This window comes from Petaurus breviceps, unplaced genomic scaffold (genome assembly GCF_028583685.1).
Source record: "Petaurus breviceps papuanus isolate PSGF00001 unplaced genomic scaffold, PetGlider_PUasm1.0 90763, whole genome shotgun sequence".
Lineage (NCBI taxonomy): Eukaryota > Metazoa > Chordata > Mammalia > Diprotodontia > Petauridae > Petaurus > Petaurus breviceps.
Genome location: NW_027187340.1, coordinates 8,024,745 through 8,044,082, shown reverse-complemented (window position 1 = coordinate 8,044,082; position 19,338 = coordinate 8,024,745). Strand labels below are relative to the sequence as shown.

The 19,338-nt window shown below is 35.6% G+C and overlaps 1 protein-coding gene across 3 annotated transcripts in view; it reads left to right on the top strand.

The window, feature by feature from the left end:
* Positions 1-19,338, top strand: part of SESTD1 (SEC14 and spectrin domain containing 1) — a 144,458-nt gene that overhangs the window by 86,378 nt on the left and 38,742 nt on the right. For all 3 annotated transcript variants that reach the window (XM_069068558.1, XM_069068557.1, XM_069068556.1), the window contains 3 exons: positions 7,159-7,272; positions 12,511-12,608; positions 13,924-13,979. In XM_069068558.1, the coding sequence (XP_068924659.1) occupies positions 7,159-7,272; positions 12,511-12,608; positions 13,924-13,979 (268 nt within the window). The remainder of the gene's footprint in view (positions 1-7,158; positions 7,273-12,510; positions 12,609-13,923; positions 13,980-19,338) is intronic.

The following is a 19,338-nucleotide window of genomic DNA, read 5'->3' as shown; positions in this document are numbered from 1 at the left end:
ATAGTCTGATTTCTCTTACTCTGTTTGCTCATCTTGCCAGCCAGTTACTTGACTTTTGAGCTCTTTGCCACGATGGAACTCTGCTTCCAGAGTGAAGAATGCTGTGTCCCAAATTTCTGGGGGTTTGCGCAGCTGTTCTCAGAGCTTCTTCTAGGCACCTGCCTCGTAACTGTGAGGAGGATTTCCTCTCCACAGCCGCCACAAGCTCTGCTATTCCAGCACTCCTCCTCACCCCAGGACCACCACCCAAGACTGCAAACCACTTCCAAGCAGGGCAAAGCAAGAGAATCCTGCCTCAATGCCAACAAAGAGATTCCTGCACTTGCCCTCTGATCTTTCGCTTGGTCCTCCCATCATCTGTGGGCCTGGAACTCTGGAAGTAGCCATCCTGCTGCCACAGCCACTGTCACCTCCACTTTTCCTGGGGCAGTGGCTGGACTGTGCTCTTCTCTCACCCAGGTTTAACAGAGTTTAGCCACTGACCTTTTACTTTCTCTTTGGAGTTTATGGGTTGAGAATTCTGGAAACCACCACAGCCGCCAGTGATTCAGTCACTTGAGGCCGGTGTGACCAGTCTGTGCCACTGGTCTGTGCTGGTGTGACCCACCCGGTACTGTGCTCCACTACCTGCCAGGTGTGATAGACCCTTCCTTTTGGCTTGCCAGGTGACTTCAGCTGGAGATGTATTTCACTGTCATTTTGTGGGTTCTGTAGCTCTAAAATTTGTTTAGAGTGATTTTTTGCAGGTATTGGAGATGGTTGGGGTGAGAGCTCAAGAAAATTCCTACTTTTACTTCACCATCTTGGCTCCTCCCCCCAATCCAACACTCTTTAAAAATCTTTTTAAACATTTTTATTTAAAATTCTATCAATCCTTCCTTCCCTCTCCTGCCCACTCCCTGAGACGGTAGCAATCAGATATAGGTTATACATATACAATTATGTAAAACATTTCCATATTAGTCATATTTCTATAAGAAGACTCAAGGAAAAATAGTGAAAGAAAATGGGATGGTAAATAGGCTAAATAATGAGAGTGCTTTAGACTTTAGACTTTTTTCTCCCACAAGTGGAAAAATTCTGCCTCCTTTTTTTCCTTCAATATTTGGATATCATATCCCCTGTGTGATTCAGATAGCCTAGTATACATTCCCCAAAGTAGTGTGGATCAGATCATTGGCAGAGAGGAATAGGGTCCTGTATATACTAGGGGATAATTTTGCTGTTATCTGTAACTAGATGGTTTATCAGGGAGAAAAATATGATTATATGACGTGGTAAAATAACTAGAAAAGATAGCATAGAATATTTGCTATCTTCTGTACAGAGGAAGGTGTTAAACTACTCCATGATAAAAAAACAAAATAATGCAACATTACCCTAGAAAAATAATATTTTCAGAAAAGAACAATCTTGTTTTTAAGAATTTAGAAAGTTTCCTAACAGTTCAGACTCCATCCCTTATTACCTAATTCTTTATTGCCAGGCCCTCAACCCACCATCCCCAATTAGCAACCAAACACTACCTACTCTTTCACACTTTGCTGTCTGGAACAAACTTATTTTTGTCGTCTTAAATATTGTCATTTTACACAACTTATAGCTATTTCTCTGACCTGTCTACTTCTACCCCCACATCCCCAGAATGTAGCCTCCCTAACTGCCCTTTTCCAGTATTGACTGCATATTCACTCATTCCTCTAGGCTTACAGGTCAAAGTGAGGGAATTGGATTGCTCCTTGCTTTCCATTTTCACATCTGAGTTCTCCTCCTATCACCTTTACTTAAGAACTTCTCCTTTGAGGTGCAAACAATTCACATCTTCCACCCAACCAAAATTCCAGTAGTTTTGTTTTTTTGCAGACCTGCAAAATACTCCCATTCTTTACCCAGTGAGTTCAGTACCTAGCAGACAATTTTTCCTCCCTCAAACACCTTAACCTCCTAGTTCCTAAAGCTTCTCCTTTTCCATGATACACCCCTTCCTCCACTCCATCTCAGCCACTACACAGATAATTATACCCTTACTTGCTGTCATACACAGATACACCACCTTCATGTTCAAGAATTCTGAAGTTTCCTCGTCTGATCACACTCTTTTGACTTTCCTTCTTTCCCTAACAAACTACTCTCTGTCCAAACCGTGACCTCCCATCCTTGATCCCTCAGTTTTCTTCTAAGTCATCGCTCCTGAACTAACCCCTCTATTTCCTCCACTTTGTGAACCAGTTCAACTCTTAAGTTGTCCCCTTTCCTTCAGTTCCCTAGCCTCCTTATCTTATTGCTGATAGTGCGCTGCCAGGTCTCACCTTGAATCCCTCCTGCCAAAGAGCAGTGAATTGTAGGAATGATCCAGACTTAGACTTGGCATGTGTGCTGCCAGAGAAAATAGAGAAAATCATAGAACCATTCTCTCTAGATCTGCTGCTGATTTATATTAAATACACCTTACCAGGGCCATCACTGCTACTAGGCGATGCTTCTACGCCTCCCTTATCAACTCTCCTGTTCTTTATCATGGTCCTTTCAAGATTTTTCCTTCCTTCTTCCAGCTGAGAAAATTGACTCATATTTTCATTTATATTCATATTAAAATATAAAAATATTTAGACTATTCACCAAGAGCTCCCTCTTCTCTTCTTTCCTCCTTTTTATCTCATGTTATTCAGATGCCTTCCATTACTATCTCTTTCTTCGCTTGCATGTCATACAAAGAGATAACCCTATACCTTCCCCCTGACATTTTCTCTTGACTGTCTTCCATCCCTGGAATGATTTCTCTTCTCATTTTTACCTTCTGGCTTCCCTGACTTCCTTTAAGTCCCTACTAAAATCTCACCTTCTTTAGAAAGACCTTCCCAATCTTTTAGAACTTTGTCTTTACTTTGTTCATTATTTCTGATTTATCCTGTATATAACTTATTTCATACATGGTTTGTTTGTTGTCTCCAGCATTAGATTGTGAGCTCTCCAAGGGCAGGGATTGTCTTTTACATCCATCCCTTTGTTTCCTTACTGCTTAGTGCAGTATCATAGTAGCTGCTTAAGACTTATTGACTGCCTGTTAACATCTCTTGTGACCCAAAGATCCATACCTGAAGTATGTCTATTTGGGTTTTATCATTTCTGTCCCTTTTCCTACTTTCTGTTTGTGTTTACAGTTAAGGAACAAACTCAAATACAGAATTGGAAGAGAAAGGAAAAACAAGAGATCTGTGAAAGTCATCTGTTAGTAATAGCTACCTACAATTTTTCTTGTCATATTTTAAAGAAAAGAATAGGGGCGGCCAGGTAGCACAGCAAGTAAGAGCACCGGCTCCAGTGTTGAGAAGACCTGGAGATCGAATCCCGGGCTCAGACACTTAGCACCCACCCAGAAATAACTGGCCGTGTAACCTTGAGCAAGTTACTTAACCCCGATTGCTTAAAATAAAAAAATAAAGAAAAGAATAAACAATACCAGTCAATAAGCATTTATTAAGCACCTATACTAGGCCTGAGGTACAAGTACAAAGAATATTATCTGCATACAAGTGTCATCTTTGGTTTCTTATTACTTCCATATTAAATATTATTGAGAAAGTCAAGAAAGAATGTAATAGCATTAAAAGTGATAATAACTACAACACAAGAGGGTGCTCTAGCACAAAAGTAGGTCATTAAAAAAATAAATTAGAATCATGCCAAGCTTGACACAGCGGAAAAGGACAAATATCACAGGCTTCATGTTCTGTTTATAGATTTATTTTAAGGAAGGCAAGTGCTCCAGGGATGTTATTTATTGGGGGTACATGATACTCAATTTAGCAAGCAGATTGATACCTCGTATAGGAAGTGCTTTTCTTGGTAGGGGTCTTATAAAACCTACCCAATACAGAGCTGATGAGATTTTTGTAGGACATAAAAGCACATTTCCAGAATCTGAATTAAAATTCTCTGATTTTTCCTCACAGAGTAAGTGTATGGCAAGCTAATTATGTTGGATATGGCCATATTTATACTTTTTAAATTCAGAACTATCCAATTCAATTCAGGTAGTTATTAAGCTCTTATAATGGCTGCTAAAATACAAAGCCTACTAATATATATAGATATGCACAATACAGGATCTTTCATCAAGGAACTAACATTATAAGTCTGCAAAGAACAAATACATAAATAATTGGAATATAGGCAAGGATGTTATGAGTACAAAGAAATAGTCCAGATTAAGAACTATAGGAAATTTGAAGAGACAGAGGTCAGTTTCACTTCTGGAGATGAGAAAGAGTTGGAAGAGTAAGGCAAGAAAGGCTTCATGGACTAGGATGAGAACAAGAGAAAGAGGAGAACCCAGTTTGACTAGAACATTAAATACATGGAAGGAAGTACTGGAGTACTTCCTCCCATAAAATTGGTTAAGGTAGATTGTATCCATGTAATTGAGTTCCTCTAATGCCATAGTCAGGAGTTTGTACTTTATTCAGTATATTCTAATGAGAATCTGGTGAAGGCTTTTGAAAAAGAGGTATAACATAATCATTTAAGGAATATTACTCAGGCAAGACTACAGAGAATGTATTAGAAGTTGGATAGATTGAAGGTGAGCAAGCCAAATAAAGATATGGTAGAGGTAGCAACTAGGCATCTAGGTACCACAGTGGATACAGTGCTGGGCCTGGAGTCAGGAAAACTCATCTTCCTGTGTTCATATATGATCTCAGAAACTTACTAGCTGTGTTATCCTGGCAAGTCACTTAACCCTGTTTGCCTCAGTTTCCTTATGTGTAAAATGAGTTGGAGAAGGAAATGGCAAACCACTCTAGTCATTTTAGCAAGAAAACCCCTTCTGGGATCATGTAGAGTTGGATATCACTGAGACAACTAAGTAACAGCAGCAGAAGGATCAGAACAACAAGGCTTGTTACTCGTTGGATGGGGGGGGGACGGAAAAGTCAAAAGTGACTTTTTAGTTATGTGCCTGACATACTCTGAATTCTCGTGTTATTGGAAGTAGAGAAGGAGTTAGAGGAAAGTGGAATATTATAGCCGAATGAATTTTAATGAGCTCAATCTTAGATATATATTGTTTCGGGTATCAACATGTCAACTATCTGGAGATATTTAGAAGACAAATATACAGCTAGAGCTCTGGGAATTTTGGGATGGCAGCATGAAAAATAACCTATATTTGATATTTGAACCCATATAAATGGATTAAACTACCAAGGAAGCTTGTAGAGTGAGAAGAGAAAAGGAACTATCTTAGAAACCTTGGAGAATTTCTGTGTTTGTTGGGCTAAATAAAGGTGAGGAACTACCAAAAGGATGGAAATGTAGGAGGACAAGCATGAAAGTATATGCCATAGAAACCAAGGGAAGAAGGGGCATTAATAATAATAACAGCTAATATTTACATAATAACAAGGTTTGCAGAGTACTTTGTATATATTATTTCATATGGTCCTCCCAACAACCCTCTGAGGTAGGTGGTATTAAGATTCAAATTCAGGTCTTTCTCACTCTAAGTTTGGCATTTTATCTTCCATACCGCTTAGATGCCACAAAACATAGGGGTGATGCATAGTGTTATATTCCACAAGCAGTTAAAGATAAGGACATACTTTTATTTTATTTTGTTGTTGTTTTTTGCTTTTTAGAGGGCAATTGGGGTTAAGTGACTTGCCCAAGGTCACACAGCTAGTTTTTGTGTTAAGTGTCTGAGGCCGAATTTGAACTCAGATCTTCCTGACTCCAGGGCCGGTGCTCTATTCACAGTGCCACCTAGCCGCCCCTAAGGACATACTTTTAAAAAGATTTTGTGATTGACTGGTCCATAGTGACTTTAGAAACAGTAGTTTTTCATTAGAGTGGTGAAGACAGAAAACAGGAAGAGGTGGCATTTGAGCTGGGTTTTAATGGATGGTCAATATTTCAGTGATTCTAAAAAAGAACTTCATTTCACTGAATTGTTTCATAGTAAAGATGGCTGTTATTAGTATTTTATACTAACACTTGGTGGGCATTAGCCAAAGAGGTAATTTTGTTTCATTTATTTATTAAGTGCCTGCTATATGAAAGGCATTGTTCAAGGCCAGTTTATAGTAACTAGTCAAAAGAAGATACCATACTAGCATCTGATAATAATAAATGATAATATTTTAAATCATATCCTACAGCAAAAGTCTATAGGGTATAGTTTTAAAATCTTACTAATAGAAAATCAGTTTTCTACCAAGATTAACTCCAATTATTGCCCATATTGGTCAAATTGAGTTATATTGGAGTCATCCATAGTCAACAGGTAACTTTAAATTATCATTTGAAATAGTCTTGCATATTTCACACTTGACTCTTAAAGGTATAGACAACTAAATAAAATTTTAACATCTGGTACTGTTTTTGAAAAAAATTTAAATGGTATAATTGAAGAAGCAGAATAGCTTTTAAACTTGCTTATAGAATACTTTTATAATTTATATTTAATATTTTGCAAAGGGTTAGATTGGGAAAATGTATTAACATTTATAATTTTTAGTTTTATACATACTGTTCCCCATTATATACCTGATTTGTTTTTAAAATAAGCCACTCCAATTTAGATTTATATTTAAATAGAAGGTCCATTATATATTTATGTATTTAAACAGCGATATATTTAAGTAGAGGGTGGTTCCTCTGCAAATGTGTGAAGAGTATACAGTGGAGGGACAGGGGTGGAAAGGATATAAATGAAGAACAATAATACGATGAAATTAGTTTTTGTTTATTTGCTTGATTTGTTGTGGGTATGTATTTCTGGGATTCTTACAGATGGTTTTAATTTATGAAATTCCTTATCAGATAAAAATTAGAATATTGTTAGAGAATAGCTCAGTTTTATGAGTATATAATTGCTAGTTCTAGTAAATGAAGTCGAACCAGGCTCTTTTTCAGCAAGGTTATTTACTTATGTTTAAGAAATACAGTACTGAAAAATAGTACAATGGGTACATTTCTGAAAGTTATTCAAAAGTTGTACATGCTATATATCAGTCAAATAGATTGATATCATATTACAATCATATCATTAGTGCCAGTTGTATTTTAATAATACCAGCATTTTGTTAATGTAATTAAATTTTTATTTATATTGTGGTGAAAGTTAACAAAATAACAATTACTTATCTATTTTTACAGGTTATTTTAGTGTCAGCTAACAAATTAACCCGATATATAGAGCCATGCCAGTTAACAGAAGATTTTGGTGGAAGTCTTACCTATGATCACATGGATTGGCTAAATAAAAGACTGGTTGGTATATTATAATGAGGATGAAATTCTATTATATATTAATATTGTATAATTTTTGATAATTAAAAACATTGAATTTCATTAAAAGAAAACACTGGGGTGTTTCTTTTCTCAATGAATTGGGGAGTGAGGGTGTGGTTGAGAAGTGTGCCAGAAGACTTTTTGCAAGTACTCTTGACAAACTCATAGATTGATAAATTGGAAAGAGACCTCAGAAGGTGATATAGTCAGTCTGTTTTCAAGAAGGCAATTTAGATACTAATTGAACAAGTGATAATTTAACAATTTTAAACAACTCTAGAAAAGGATATAGCAATGTCCTTTATATTTCTATTCACATTTTTAATAGTGTTCATTATCAATAAAACCTTTATACGCAGTCTAAAACTCTCATACTGTATCACAAGCGATTTCTTCTTAGTTTATACTGAAAATGGAGGACAACTCTTCTGATCATCATAAGATGTTTCCTTATTTGGGAAATCCATTGTTAACTTGCTTCATATCCAGAACTGTTTTCTAGTCATTTCTCCTCAGATCCACACTTGTAGAGTTGGCAGGATTATCTTTATTCACTATTAAGTTTCATCTTATTTGAGATTTCTTTTGGTTGTTTTGTCTGTTCAGATATTTTGAGATCCTGATCTGACATTGTCCAGTATGTCTAACCAGGTTCTCTACAGTTTTGATCACCATGTCATCCATTTTCCTTTATCTAAGTCACTGATTAAAATGTTGAGGAAACCAGAGAGCCAAGGACAGATCCCTAGGAAATACTCAGGGACAGTCGTCTTTATCTTTTATTTTCTAATATTTTAATTAAAATTCTCAGAGAAGGAGATTACAAATTTTCCGTTAAAAATTTGTCCTGGCATATTCATTTTTTAAAAATATAATGTTATTATTTAGGATATCAATCTTAAAAGATGAATATTTTGACCATGAATAAAAATAACTGTCATCTGATAAATGTTATCATTATATATTATATTTGCTAACAGTCTCTCCTTCCCTAATTAAGTTCATATGATTGTATTTTGTGTTTTACTTGGAGGAGAGGTAGGATGATATAATGGAAAATTCAAAGGACTTGGGTTCAAATCTTGTCTCTGTTCTTTACTACCTTGGTGATAATTAGGCAAGTTATTTAACCATGCTGAAACTTTCCTTATTTCCTCATTTAAAGTGAAGGGGTTGAACTAAGTAAGGTACTTCCCAGTTCTAAATCCATGGACCTAGATACTAACATTTTAAAGCATAACTGATTTCTGTGCGTGGACTCTTTCTCCTTTATAGAAACACGTTACTGTAAAACTTTGCAGTTATTAGACAGATATTTTGTATTGAATTTATGTTTAGGGATTACTGAAGTAAAACAAATATGACTTTTTACAGAATATTAGACAAATATTTTATGAGCTCTTTATGATACCTTTCAAGATCTCTTCAGTTGAGTTATATATTTTAACTTTTTTGATGTTTAGATTTTTTTTACAGTTTAAAAAATGATAATGATTGCAGTAATCTAATTTTCATAACTTGTTAGAAAAAAATATACAACATAAAATTCTTACTAGACTTCCAAGATCTTAATATTTGGGTTTCCCAAACAGAATCAAAAAGTCACTAGAGATATATTCCAGTTTTCTTCTTGTATTATCAGTTGTTCAACATTTGGTGAGAGGAAGTGTTAATTAGTTTAATGAATCAGGCTCCCAGTAATGACTTAGATACACACTTTGGGATGAGGGCTTACCTTTGGCTGGTCAGGACAGGTTTGCATGTGGGGTCTTCCATTCCTGTCAACAGAAAGTCATTATGCATCCTGGCTTTTTTATTTCTTCCTCCTGAGACCAGTAACAGGTTTTCTCATGCCTGATAGTACCTTTTAAATCCTCCTGTTTTGTGAGGTATGGAACATTTGCTCTTCTTATGAGCATCTGGATTCACTCACAGTGAGAAGAGCCTCATACCTATTACCTAGCTCCATTGATTCATTACTTCTTGATCCTTCCTTTTCTGTGTCATATTCTTTCATTATCTTGTCCTGAACACTGGCTTCAATTTTCTTTTACCTTCTCAGAATCTTTGTTTCTTCCTTCATGGACAGTTTATTTCATTTTCTCTAGGAACTTTTCATTCACTCCAGTAACTTTTATTTAAGAAGTGGTGCTAGGCCCTTTCACCTTTCAAATTCCAAATGACCTTGGGAAAATCATTGAACCTTCCTGAGTCTCAGATTCCTCATCCATAAAATAAGGGATTTGGATAGCTTGATCTCTAGGAGACTTCCCAGATTTAAAACTGGAATCCTGTGAGCAGCCCATCCATGCTATCTCCTTGTCAGTGCTACCAGATCCTGATCACCATAGAGGCATCTGAGGATGCTGCCTGTATGCTGTTGTGTCCTTTACTTGCTTGTGCTCTGCTAGCTGCTACTAATCTTTCAGGTGTTTTTATTTAGCTCTAGTTTGTTCACCTAAGTACTAACTCAGCCTTTTTAATCACCAGTAGACACAGTTACCAAAAAGAGACACACATTAGAATCACAAAGTATTAGCCTAAGAAGAAACCTTATCAGGCATTTACAAATGAAGAAACAGAGGCCCAAAAAGGTAATGCAGCTTTTCCCAGGATTGCACAGAAAGTAAGCAGAGCAGCTTGGATATGAAACTAGATTTTCAAAATCTAGATCCCCAGTCTTTTATAGCAGAATGCTACATTATAATAACATTCTCAGATCTTTAATTTTTCTGTTTCTTTTTATGAGTTCTGCTAATCATAAATGCCTGGCTTCTGATTATTATCTTTGTACAAGATGCCATTTCTCATAATTCTGAATGTGGATAAGACTAAAAATTTTATCAATATTCAAATGTACCTCTCGTCTCTTTTGACATGGGTATTTTCGCCCAAATGTTTACCCATCCTCTGTAATTTTTTTTCCCATACTCTCCCATAACTTTACCACGGTGAGTACATCCAGTGTGCTAAGAGTCCTTGATTCCTTCCAAGGAGAGCAGTAGAACACACAGAATGTACCTCAGTTAATCCTTTTACTGTCACCATATAACCATTTTTACTGTATTTTCTCATACGTATCTTCAATTCAGTCCTTTATACTGCTTCATAACTCATTGTTTGTGATGTAGTATAGCCTGTTCATACTTACCACGTCCCTCTTCATTGCCCTGGAAATGACCTTCAGTTTATGTGATCTTCAGTTTCAGTTCTTAGAAGATGGTGGTATTTCATAAAACAATACCAGAAAAATGTTGGTATTTAAAAAGATGAGACCCTTGTTTCTGAGAGAAATTTGGTTCATTAAAATGACTTTGCAGTTTCCTAGAGGGAAACAAGCCCACCTTCCTCTTTTTGGGGGCCCGACTCATTGTATGTTTACTCTGTGTCAGTCCAAGATAGGGATACTGATATATGAGCTTTATGAACTGTTAATTCAACTAAATATCATCATAACCTGAACAATAGACATTCTTCATCCATTTGGTTTTTCCTGTGGGTAATTAGAACAAAGTCTTTGGAGTGATTATGAATCCAATTTAGTGAGGTCTGCAGTATTAAAGTGCTAGTTATAATCATTGTAATATTATCTGCAAAAGAAACATCTGGCAGAGTCATCTCTCTTTGACTTGAAAAACTTTACAGATGTTTTTTTCTGTAACAGTGAATGCCTCTGATAAGCATACTTAACTATTTTATGTCATACTTGATATTAGATATTAATGATAACAGGGTCATACAATATTATCTCCTGTATCTTTAAGAGAATCTTGCAAAATTTTGTGATGTGTATGAGTGTCTTGGTTAAGGGACAGCCTTTAAAATGATTTTGACTTTACTAAAGCAATTTTTTTTTAATAGTCAACAAAACAATCTTATATTCGCTATGTGTTTTAACCAGTTGGATAGTGATAAAAGACATAATCTACTATGGAATAAATATTACTTGTTTAAGTCTGTCTCTTCCCTTCTATTACCTTCACCAAGCATGTCTTTAATGCTTGTGTAGATTATTCTCAAGAATATTTTCTTTACAACATTGTATAGATTGTTACTTGGTTCTACTGATTTTGCTTTTGTGTTCATGCTATCTAGGATTTTCTGAAATTGCCTTATCATTTCTTAGAGTGCATTAATATTCCCTTCCATTTACATGCCACATTTTGTTTAGTCATTTCTCAATTGTCTAAAAGGCAATATTCTAAAATACTCCCTTCAATTCTAGTCACTAGCGCCTCCCCCTCCACCCCCAACAAGGATCAGAAAGTTTGTTTTGCTTGTGATTATGCCCTCCTCAGTATTACCCTTCCTCTTAAGCCTCTCCCCCATCCCCGCTTTTCTTTGTTTAATATATTTCTACACCAAACTAGACTTGTGTAGAACATCTTGTTTCTGATAAAAAGGGGGGTTTCTCTGATCCCCACACCCCTACATGTCAGAGTGAATAGATAACTGGGCTGGAGTTAGGAAGAACTGAGTCCAAATCACCCTTAGACACTTAATAACTGTGTGACCCCTGCAAGTCACTTATATGCTGCTTTCCTCCGTTTCCTTGACTGTAAAATGGGGATGATGATAGCATCTACCTCCCAGGAAATACTTGCACTTTTCCCCTCTTCCCTTTCCCTTTCTTCATGTTTGTATACTCTTCTTCCCATGTACCCCAAACATAAGAAATAGCAAATTGCATATAGAAAAATCCTTCTTTTACACTAGTATATTTCTTTTTTTTTTTTTTACCATAACTTCTCGTCCTCTTAAAACCCTCATAACAGAGCAACAAACCCCCAGGACCTCTGTTCTTATTTAGCTTCCTAAGTAGCCTTTGAAGATATTAAGGCTTTGGAGAGACACTTATTTAGAATGTATCAGACAGCCCCTTCCAATTATTCATTTAAATTTACCTTTTTAGATTTTTTTCTGTATTCTTGTGTTCACATTTCAGAATTCCTGTTCAGTTCTGGTCTTTTCATCAGAAATTTCTTGAAAGTTTTCTTTTCCTTTAAAGGTCCATTCTTCCTCCCCTTCCCCTTCTCTCCCCTTCCCGGTAGTATTATTTAGCTTTTCAAGTTAAACTATTCTTGGTTGTAAGCCCATGTATCTTTTTTCACTTTTTGGAATATTTATTCCAGGATCTTCATTATTTAAGTAGAGGCTGTGAGGTCATGTGTACTTCCTAAGAAGATGCTTCTAACAAAATCTTTTGTCACATTTTAGGTCTTTGAGAAGTTTACCAAAGACTCTACATCTTTACTAGATGAGCTTGCTTTGATCAATAATGGGAGTGATAAGGGAAACCAGCAGGAGAAAGAAAGGTATGTGCATGAATTTTTTCTGTATGCACCATTGTTCAACTAAGTTTAATCTTGAATGAGATACCTCCTGAATGAGATACTACAAGGTAATTTAGCTAGTGTAGACAAGTTTGGAGTTTAAATTCATATTCTGATTTTACATTAGTTTCATGTTCATTTTGACAATAAATTAGCTTCACCACAGGGAGAACTTATTTTTTTTTAAGTAAAATTTTTCTTTTTTCTCTAAAAGCCATTTATGATGCATTTACTTTTATTTATAATGATGAGTAAATGTTAAAGAATTTTATTTGGAGGGTTTTTTTTAATTGCAAGCAACTTGAATGCTTTGTGTTTTGTTTTATTTTTTTTTTTACCTTTTTGAGTGGTAGGAAAGAATATGTAAAGGAGAAAAGATATTAAAATTATTATGACCTAACTAAAACATGATAACACTTAAAAGCTCAGCTTGTGGAATTTTCTTCTTACAAAATGAATAATATATCCTATTCATGAGTTCAATTAGGAAAATTTACTGTTTTAAGAATGTGACTGAAGTATTGTTCAGTTGTAATATCAAAGTGTGACTTCTCGGATCTATCATTTTAACGAGTTTCCATTGAACTTAACAGCCTTGCAAGTCCCATTTTTCTCAGTCTGTGGGCCAAATCCTTTTCTTAATGTTTAAACACTTAAGGAGGCAAATTGACTCCTTTATTTTTCTTGGATACACATTGGTTACTAGGCCAGCAATTTGTCATATGGCAGTATGAAAGAATTAAGGTACTGATTAGTCCTATTTCTTATCTTTTGGATGTAATCTGTAGATACAATGAGGCGTCACAAAGAATAACACTGTTATTTACGTGGATTCAAAATGCACTGTATCTCTAGTTATGTATCTAGTATAAATAGAAACCCTTGATATTATTAAATAATTACAAATAGTAGTGTTTAGCTTGTCCCCTGGTACCATGATTCCATTTTAGTATCCTTTCATCAACAAATTAAAGTTCTTTATTTTGAAGTAAATACTCTAGTGAAGTATATGTTGATTCACTTAAAAGTATTAATATAATACACATTAAACTTGTTTCCAGAATAAATAAAACACAATGCACTGGCAATTTTAGCTTTAATTTGTCATGTTATTTCCATGGCTACCAATGTTTAATCATCTCCAGTGGTCTTATCTAGAAATTTGCAGAATTCTGGTATATAGAGTCATGATGTATATGTATATCAGAGTTTTCATCTGTTCTAATTATTTTCTTTGGTTGCACAGATAAAAGATATTTAGCTTTTAATTTATTGTCAAATTTTTGGTAATCATTAGATCCATGGATTTAAACTTTCTTCCATCGGTTGATCCTGAGACAGTTTTGCAAACAGGTAAGTTGAAAAGCTTACAATTATTTGAATAAAAATAAAAAGACCAGAACTTTTGAGAACAGAAGGGAAGAAGAAGAGGCATAAGGAAGAAGGATGAGGCCATCAAGAGGGAATAGTATCTAGAAAGCCAAGGCATTGAGGAAAATGTGGTTAATAATAGCAATAAGTGTAGAGAAATAGAAATTAAGAGAGCATTGATAACTTACAAGAGAGAGCTTTTTCTGTCAAGAGGGTCAGAAGCCAGATTGTAAGACTGATGACATCAAAGCTGTGAATAGTAGGTTGCCTCTGTTTAAAAAGCTGTCACATCCAGAAACCCAAACTCCAGATTTGATGGAACATTTGCACCCCTCCTCCATTAATATTGTCTTGAGAGGTAATTCTTCCATACATCTTATCCTTTTTTTTTAGATAATGTTATGAGCTTTGATGAACAAAATCTTTTTACAGGTTTTTGGAGATGAAAATAATGAGCTATTGTTACTATATTACTTTGTCAGAAGGTATTTAGCTGCACTCCAGACCATTAATACACAGATTATAGATAGAACAAGTTCAACAAGAATATTAATTTTAACATTTAAAATTTTTCTGTCAGATTAAGACCCCTATTTTTTATTTACCTAAGTGCACATGCCGCTTAGAATGCATATCTTTTTAGGGACTTTAGATATTATCTAGTTCAAATGCCATCATTTTACAGATGGGGAATTAAAGCCAGAGAAGTTAAGCAATTTGTCCAAGATTACACTATTAGTAGGAAACAAAGTAGGCATTCAAACTTGGGCCATTGGGCCCCACTAGATTACATTACTTCCCTATGAAAATTCCTCAAATTATCTTTCCTACCTTAATCTAAAAGGACTTTATGACACTTTTAAAAATGTCTAACATACTATTTATGTTTTTAAAGTCATAAATTTAATCTTCTGAGGATTACTTTTTGATTTAATGTGTTCTGGTGTAAATGCTTCATTAATGATTCTTTTGGCTAAGGTAGAACAAACTGGAATATATAAAACCAGATGTTGCTTAAATTATACCCAGTAAATTTCTCTAGTATTAATGTTCTCAGTAGATAATCTATGTAATTATTATAAGTAAGTTTAAAACTTTTTAATAGTTTAGGATATTTTGGAAAATGCCCTTTCAAAAACAGGTGTTCTGAAAACTATGTTAGAAGACTAAAGAAGTGAATTCTGAATGTTTCTTGTTTTACATCAGTTTTAGGTTTTTTTTAATGCTAGTGCCTAAAGATTTTAGTTTCCAAAGAAATGAATGTAGGGGCGGCCAAGTAGCACAGCGAGTAAGAGCACCGGCTCCAATGTTGAGAAGACCTGGAGATTGAATCCCGGGCTCAGACACTTAGCACCCACCCAGAAACACCTGGCCGTGTAACCTTGAGCAAGTTACTTAACCCCAATTGCTTAGGGGTGGCCAGGTGGCTCAGCGAGTAAGAGCACCGGCTCCAGTGTCGGGATGACCTGGATCGGGTCCGGGCTCAGATACTCAGCACCACACCCAGAAATAACTGGCCGTGTAACCTTGAGCAAGTTACTTAACCCTGATTGCTTTAAAAAAAAAATGAATGTAGTCACTCAGTTGATATAATTAAGAAACTATAAAATTATTGGTAAAAAATATTATACAGGTTATAACTTCATTTTATGTAAGTAATTTACATTTGACACTTTAAAAGAATCCAGATTCTAAGTTTAAGCTATTAAAAGCATTTTTCTTTTGATGGGCCACAACTAGAACTGAAATTAGAAACATGGACAAAATAGATGCATATTTACATTGAGCCTGCTTGGTCTGTAGAAAGTGAACTTCCTAAAGGCATGCCTCATAATTCCATTTCTGTGTGTTTGGAATTTCCTGTGTATTTGCATCACATTTTTTAAAAGAAATTCTTTAAAATTAAGAAAATATCATTTTATTAATACAGATATGTATCTGAAGCATTCTTGGGTGTACTGTATCAGGAAATTATTACCATGAAAAACAGTTGTTAAGAGACACATTTTTAGCTTAATTTTTTTAAAAATGCATTTCAATGGAATTTATAGAAATTTATAATTTTCTCTTATTGCAAATTAAAATCCACAAATAATCAAGAAGCATATATTTTTTTATTTTCTCCTAGCTAACACTTGTGTTTTTCATCACTACCATCACAATTAATAATATTGTTAAAAATTAATAATAATAAACAGAATTAAAACATTAAATATATCTCAAACAAAAAATGCAGTTGTGGTTACCTAGTTGACCTATTATCTAAATTTACAAAAGAGATTTTGATTTAACTAACCTGATACTATTTAGTGTTTTTTTTAATTATTTTGAGGTTTAGTGGATAGATTATTGGGCCTAGAGTCAGGAAGACCCGAGTTCACAGCCAACCTCAGACACTTCCTATCTGTGTGACCCTGGACAAATCATTTAACCTCTGATTAACTGACAGAAAGATCCACTGGAAAAGGAAATGGCAAACTACTCCGCCATTTTTGCCAAGAAAATCCCATGGAAAATTCCATGAGGTCACAAAGAGTCTAATATTACTCAGCAATTAAAAAACAACAGCAGTGAATCAATTTTGAATTATACACCATATGAAACAAATTTGTAATTATATAGCAAGGTTTTACTATATTTTTGAAATTTATTTTAAATAAAAGCTTTGCCATCGGATATTTAAATATTCCATATGTCATTGGTACACATAGTATAGGGCTAAATATAAAGTCCTATTCAGGTACAAAAGTTCAACTTTGTGAGTTATATGGGGAAAGTATTGCTAGACAGTTGTTCCTTTGAGAAAGATCTAGTGATTTTAGTGGACTTTGTACTCACCGTGAGGAACTAACTGGTAGACAACAACCAAACAATCCATCATGATTTCAATAGAGGCATAATGTCCAGAACAAAGGAACTGATAATGTCACTATATTCCTTCCCGGTTGGATGAACACATCTGTAGTATTATGTTCAGTTCTGGATATCCTGTTTTATGACATTCAGGACATTCATCTTGAAGAGTAATAGGTTCATCAGAATAGTGGATACTAGAGAATGTGATATAAGTCTAGCTGGAAGGAACTAGGGATGTGTATTGTGGAGCATCGTCATGTTTTCTTTCCTGTCAGGAAAAGCTTCCTAACATTTAGAACTGACCAAAGGCATGAAGGACTGTCTCCGGAGGCAGTAGATTTTCCCTTTATTGGTGGTTTTCAAGCAGAGGCTGGCTGAATGGCCAGTTGACATAATGGGAATTAATTTTTTTTTGCTTTTTGGAGGGCAGTTGGGGTTAAGTGACTTGCCCAAGGTCACACGGCTAGTATTTGTGTTAAGTGTCTGAGGCCAGATTTGAACTCCGGTTCTCCTGACTCCGGGGCCGGTGCTTTATTCACTGTGCCACCTAGCCGCCCCAATAATGGGAATTCTTTTTACATATGGATTAAATGAGATGGCCACCAATGCCTTGTTGAACTGTGAGTTCAGCAGTCCTGAGAATTTATTGAAAAGACTTCATTAGAGACAGAACTTTATTCAAATAGTAGAATTATTGTTATGTGGAAGGGGAGATTAGACTTATTTAACATGGTCTCTGAATAGAATTGGAAGCATTGAGAAGTGATCTCAAAGACATTGATTTTGGGTGCAAGGAGAATTTCCAAACAGAACTATCCAAAAGTCAAACAAACTTCTACAGTATATGGTGGTTGCCTTGTTACTAAAAAGGTCGTCATATAAAAGGCTGGGTGACTATATTGGGAGAGGCATGAGGGGAGAGTAGAACAGTTTTCATTTAGTGTCTTTGTATTCCCAAAAAATTAATACAGTGCTTTGACACATAGTTATTGCTTAATAAATGCTTGTTGTTTGATTTGTCAATGTCATTAGAGCTGTTAGGACTTCAGTTTGGTTCAATTCAGCAATATTCATTAAGGTACTGTGTTGGAACCTAGGACTACAGGCATAAATACCAGACAGTCCCTACTGTGTGGATGAAAAACTCTATCCAAAATTTAATTAAAAACTCAGAGGCTTCTTTAGGTAGGAACAGAAGGGATTTATTCAGTTGTTGCAAGAAAAGGAGGAACCGGTGGAGGGAGGCTGGCTATAGAAAGCAAAAAGTGGTTATATAGCCTGACACAAGCAACCCCTCCCACTGACCTTGCCTTCGTTGGTTGAGAGCTCGGCCTCACAAGCTAGCTTGGGAAGCTATCCAGATAGAAGGAGCAAACAAACAATCTTCAGCCAATGAAAACCAGCGAAAGCATTTGATACCTTATTTGGTAGTGGGTGAAAGCAGCAGAGGGGTAAGTTTGCAAAAGCAAAACTTAGGCCTGGCTGCAGCCAGAGCCCAGCTTGAGCTTAGAGCATTGCCTCCATTTTAGGGTATAGTTTGAGAAGTTTTCACCTCTCTCACACACTGCCATTCAGAAATTTACATTTGGTGGGGGTTGGAATGGGTTTGCAATATTTACACAAGTAACACATAGTGGTTATAGGAGGAAGAAAGTATTAATAGTGTGGGAGATCACGGAAGATCACGCGGAAGAAGTGAGGCCTGAGCTGAGGTTTAAAAGAAGGGAAGGATTCTGCAAAGTGGGGTGGAGGGGGTAGTGAATTCCAGGTGTAGGGAAGAGTTTGTGTAAATTTATAGAAGTAGAACATGGATTGTTGAATTAAAAAAATATCTATCAGATCAGCTTTACTAGAACATATAAAGGGGAACAATGTAAAATAAAGCTAGAGAGGCAGGATGGAACCAGGTTGTTGAAGACATGCCAGATTGAAGAGTTTGTTTTCTAGCTAATGGGGTGTAGTTTTTTGGTCAGGGGAGTGATACGATCAGTTCTGTGGTCTAGAAAGCTTACTTTGGCTGATATCTTGAGAAAAAAAGAGACTTGAAGGAGGGAGATCCATCAAGAGACTGCTATGGTAGTCTAGTTGAGAAGTTATAAAGACCTGTTAGCGTAGTTAACTATATGAATATATGTGAGAAATGTTATATAGATGTAATTCACATGATTTGGCACCTAATTGGGGAATTATGAGGAAGAGGGGATTTGTAAGTGACTGCAAGGGTGATTGTGCCTCTAAAATAATTAGGAAAGATTGGAGGAAGGGCAAGTTTGAGGAGGGGAAAGGATTAGCTCTATTTTGGTTGTCATAAATTAGAGCTTCTGAAGAAATGTCAAGGTAAGGATATCCAATTTGCAGTAGGAGAAGCAGTACTGGAATTAGGAAAGAAATTAGGCTGAATTTGGATGTAGTCTTTTTGAAGATGTTAATTGAACCTATGTAATTAGAAGAGATCACCAAGGGAAAGAGTATAAAGAAAAGGAAG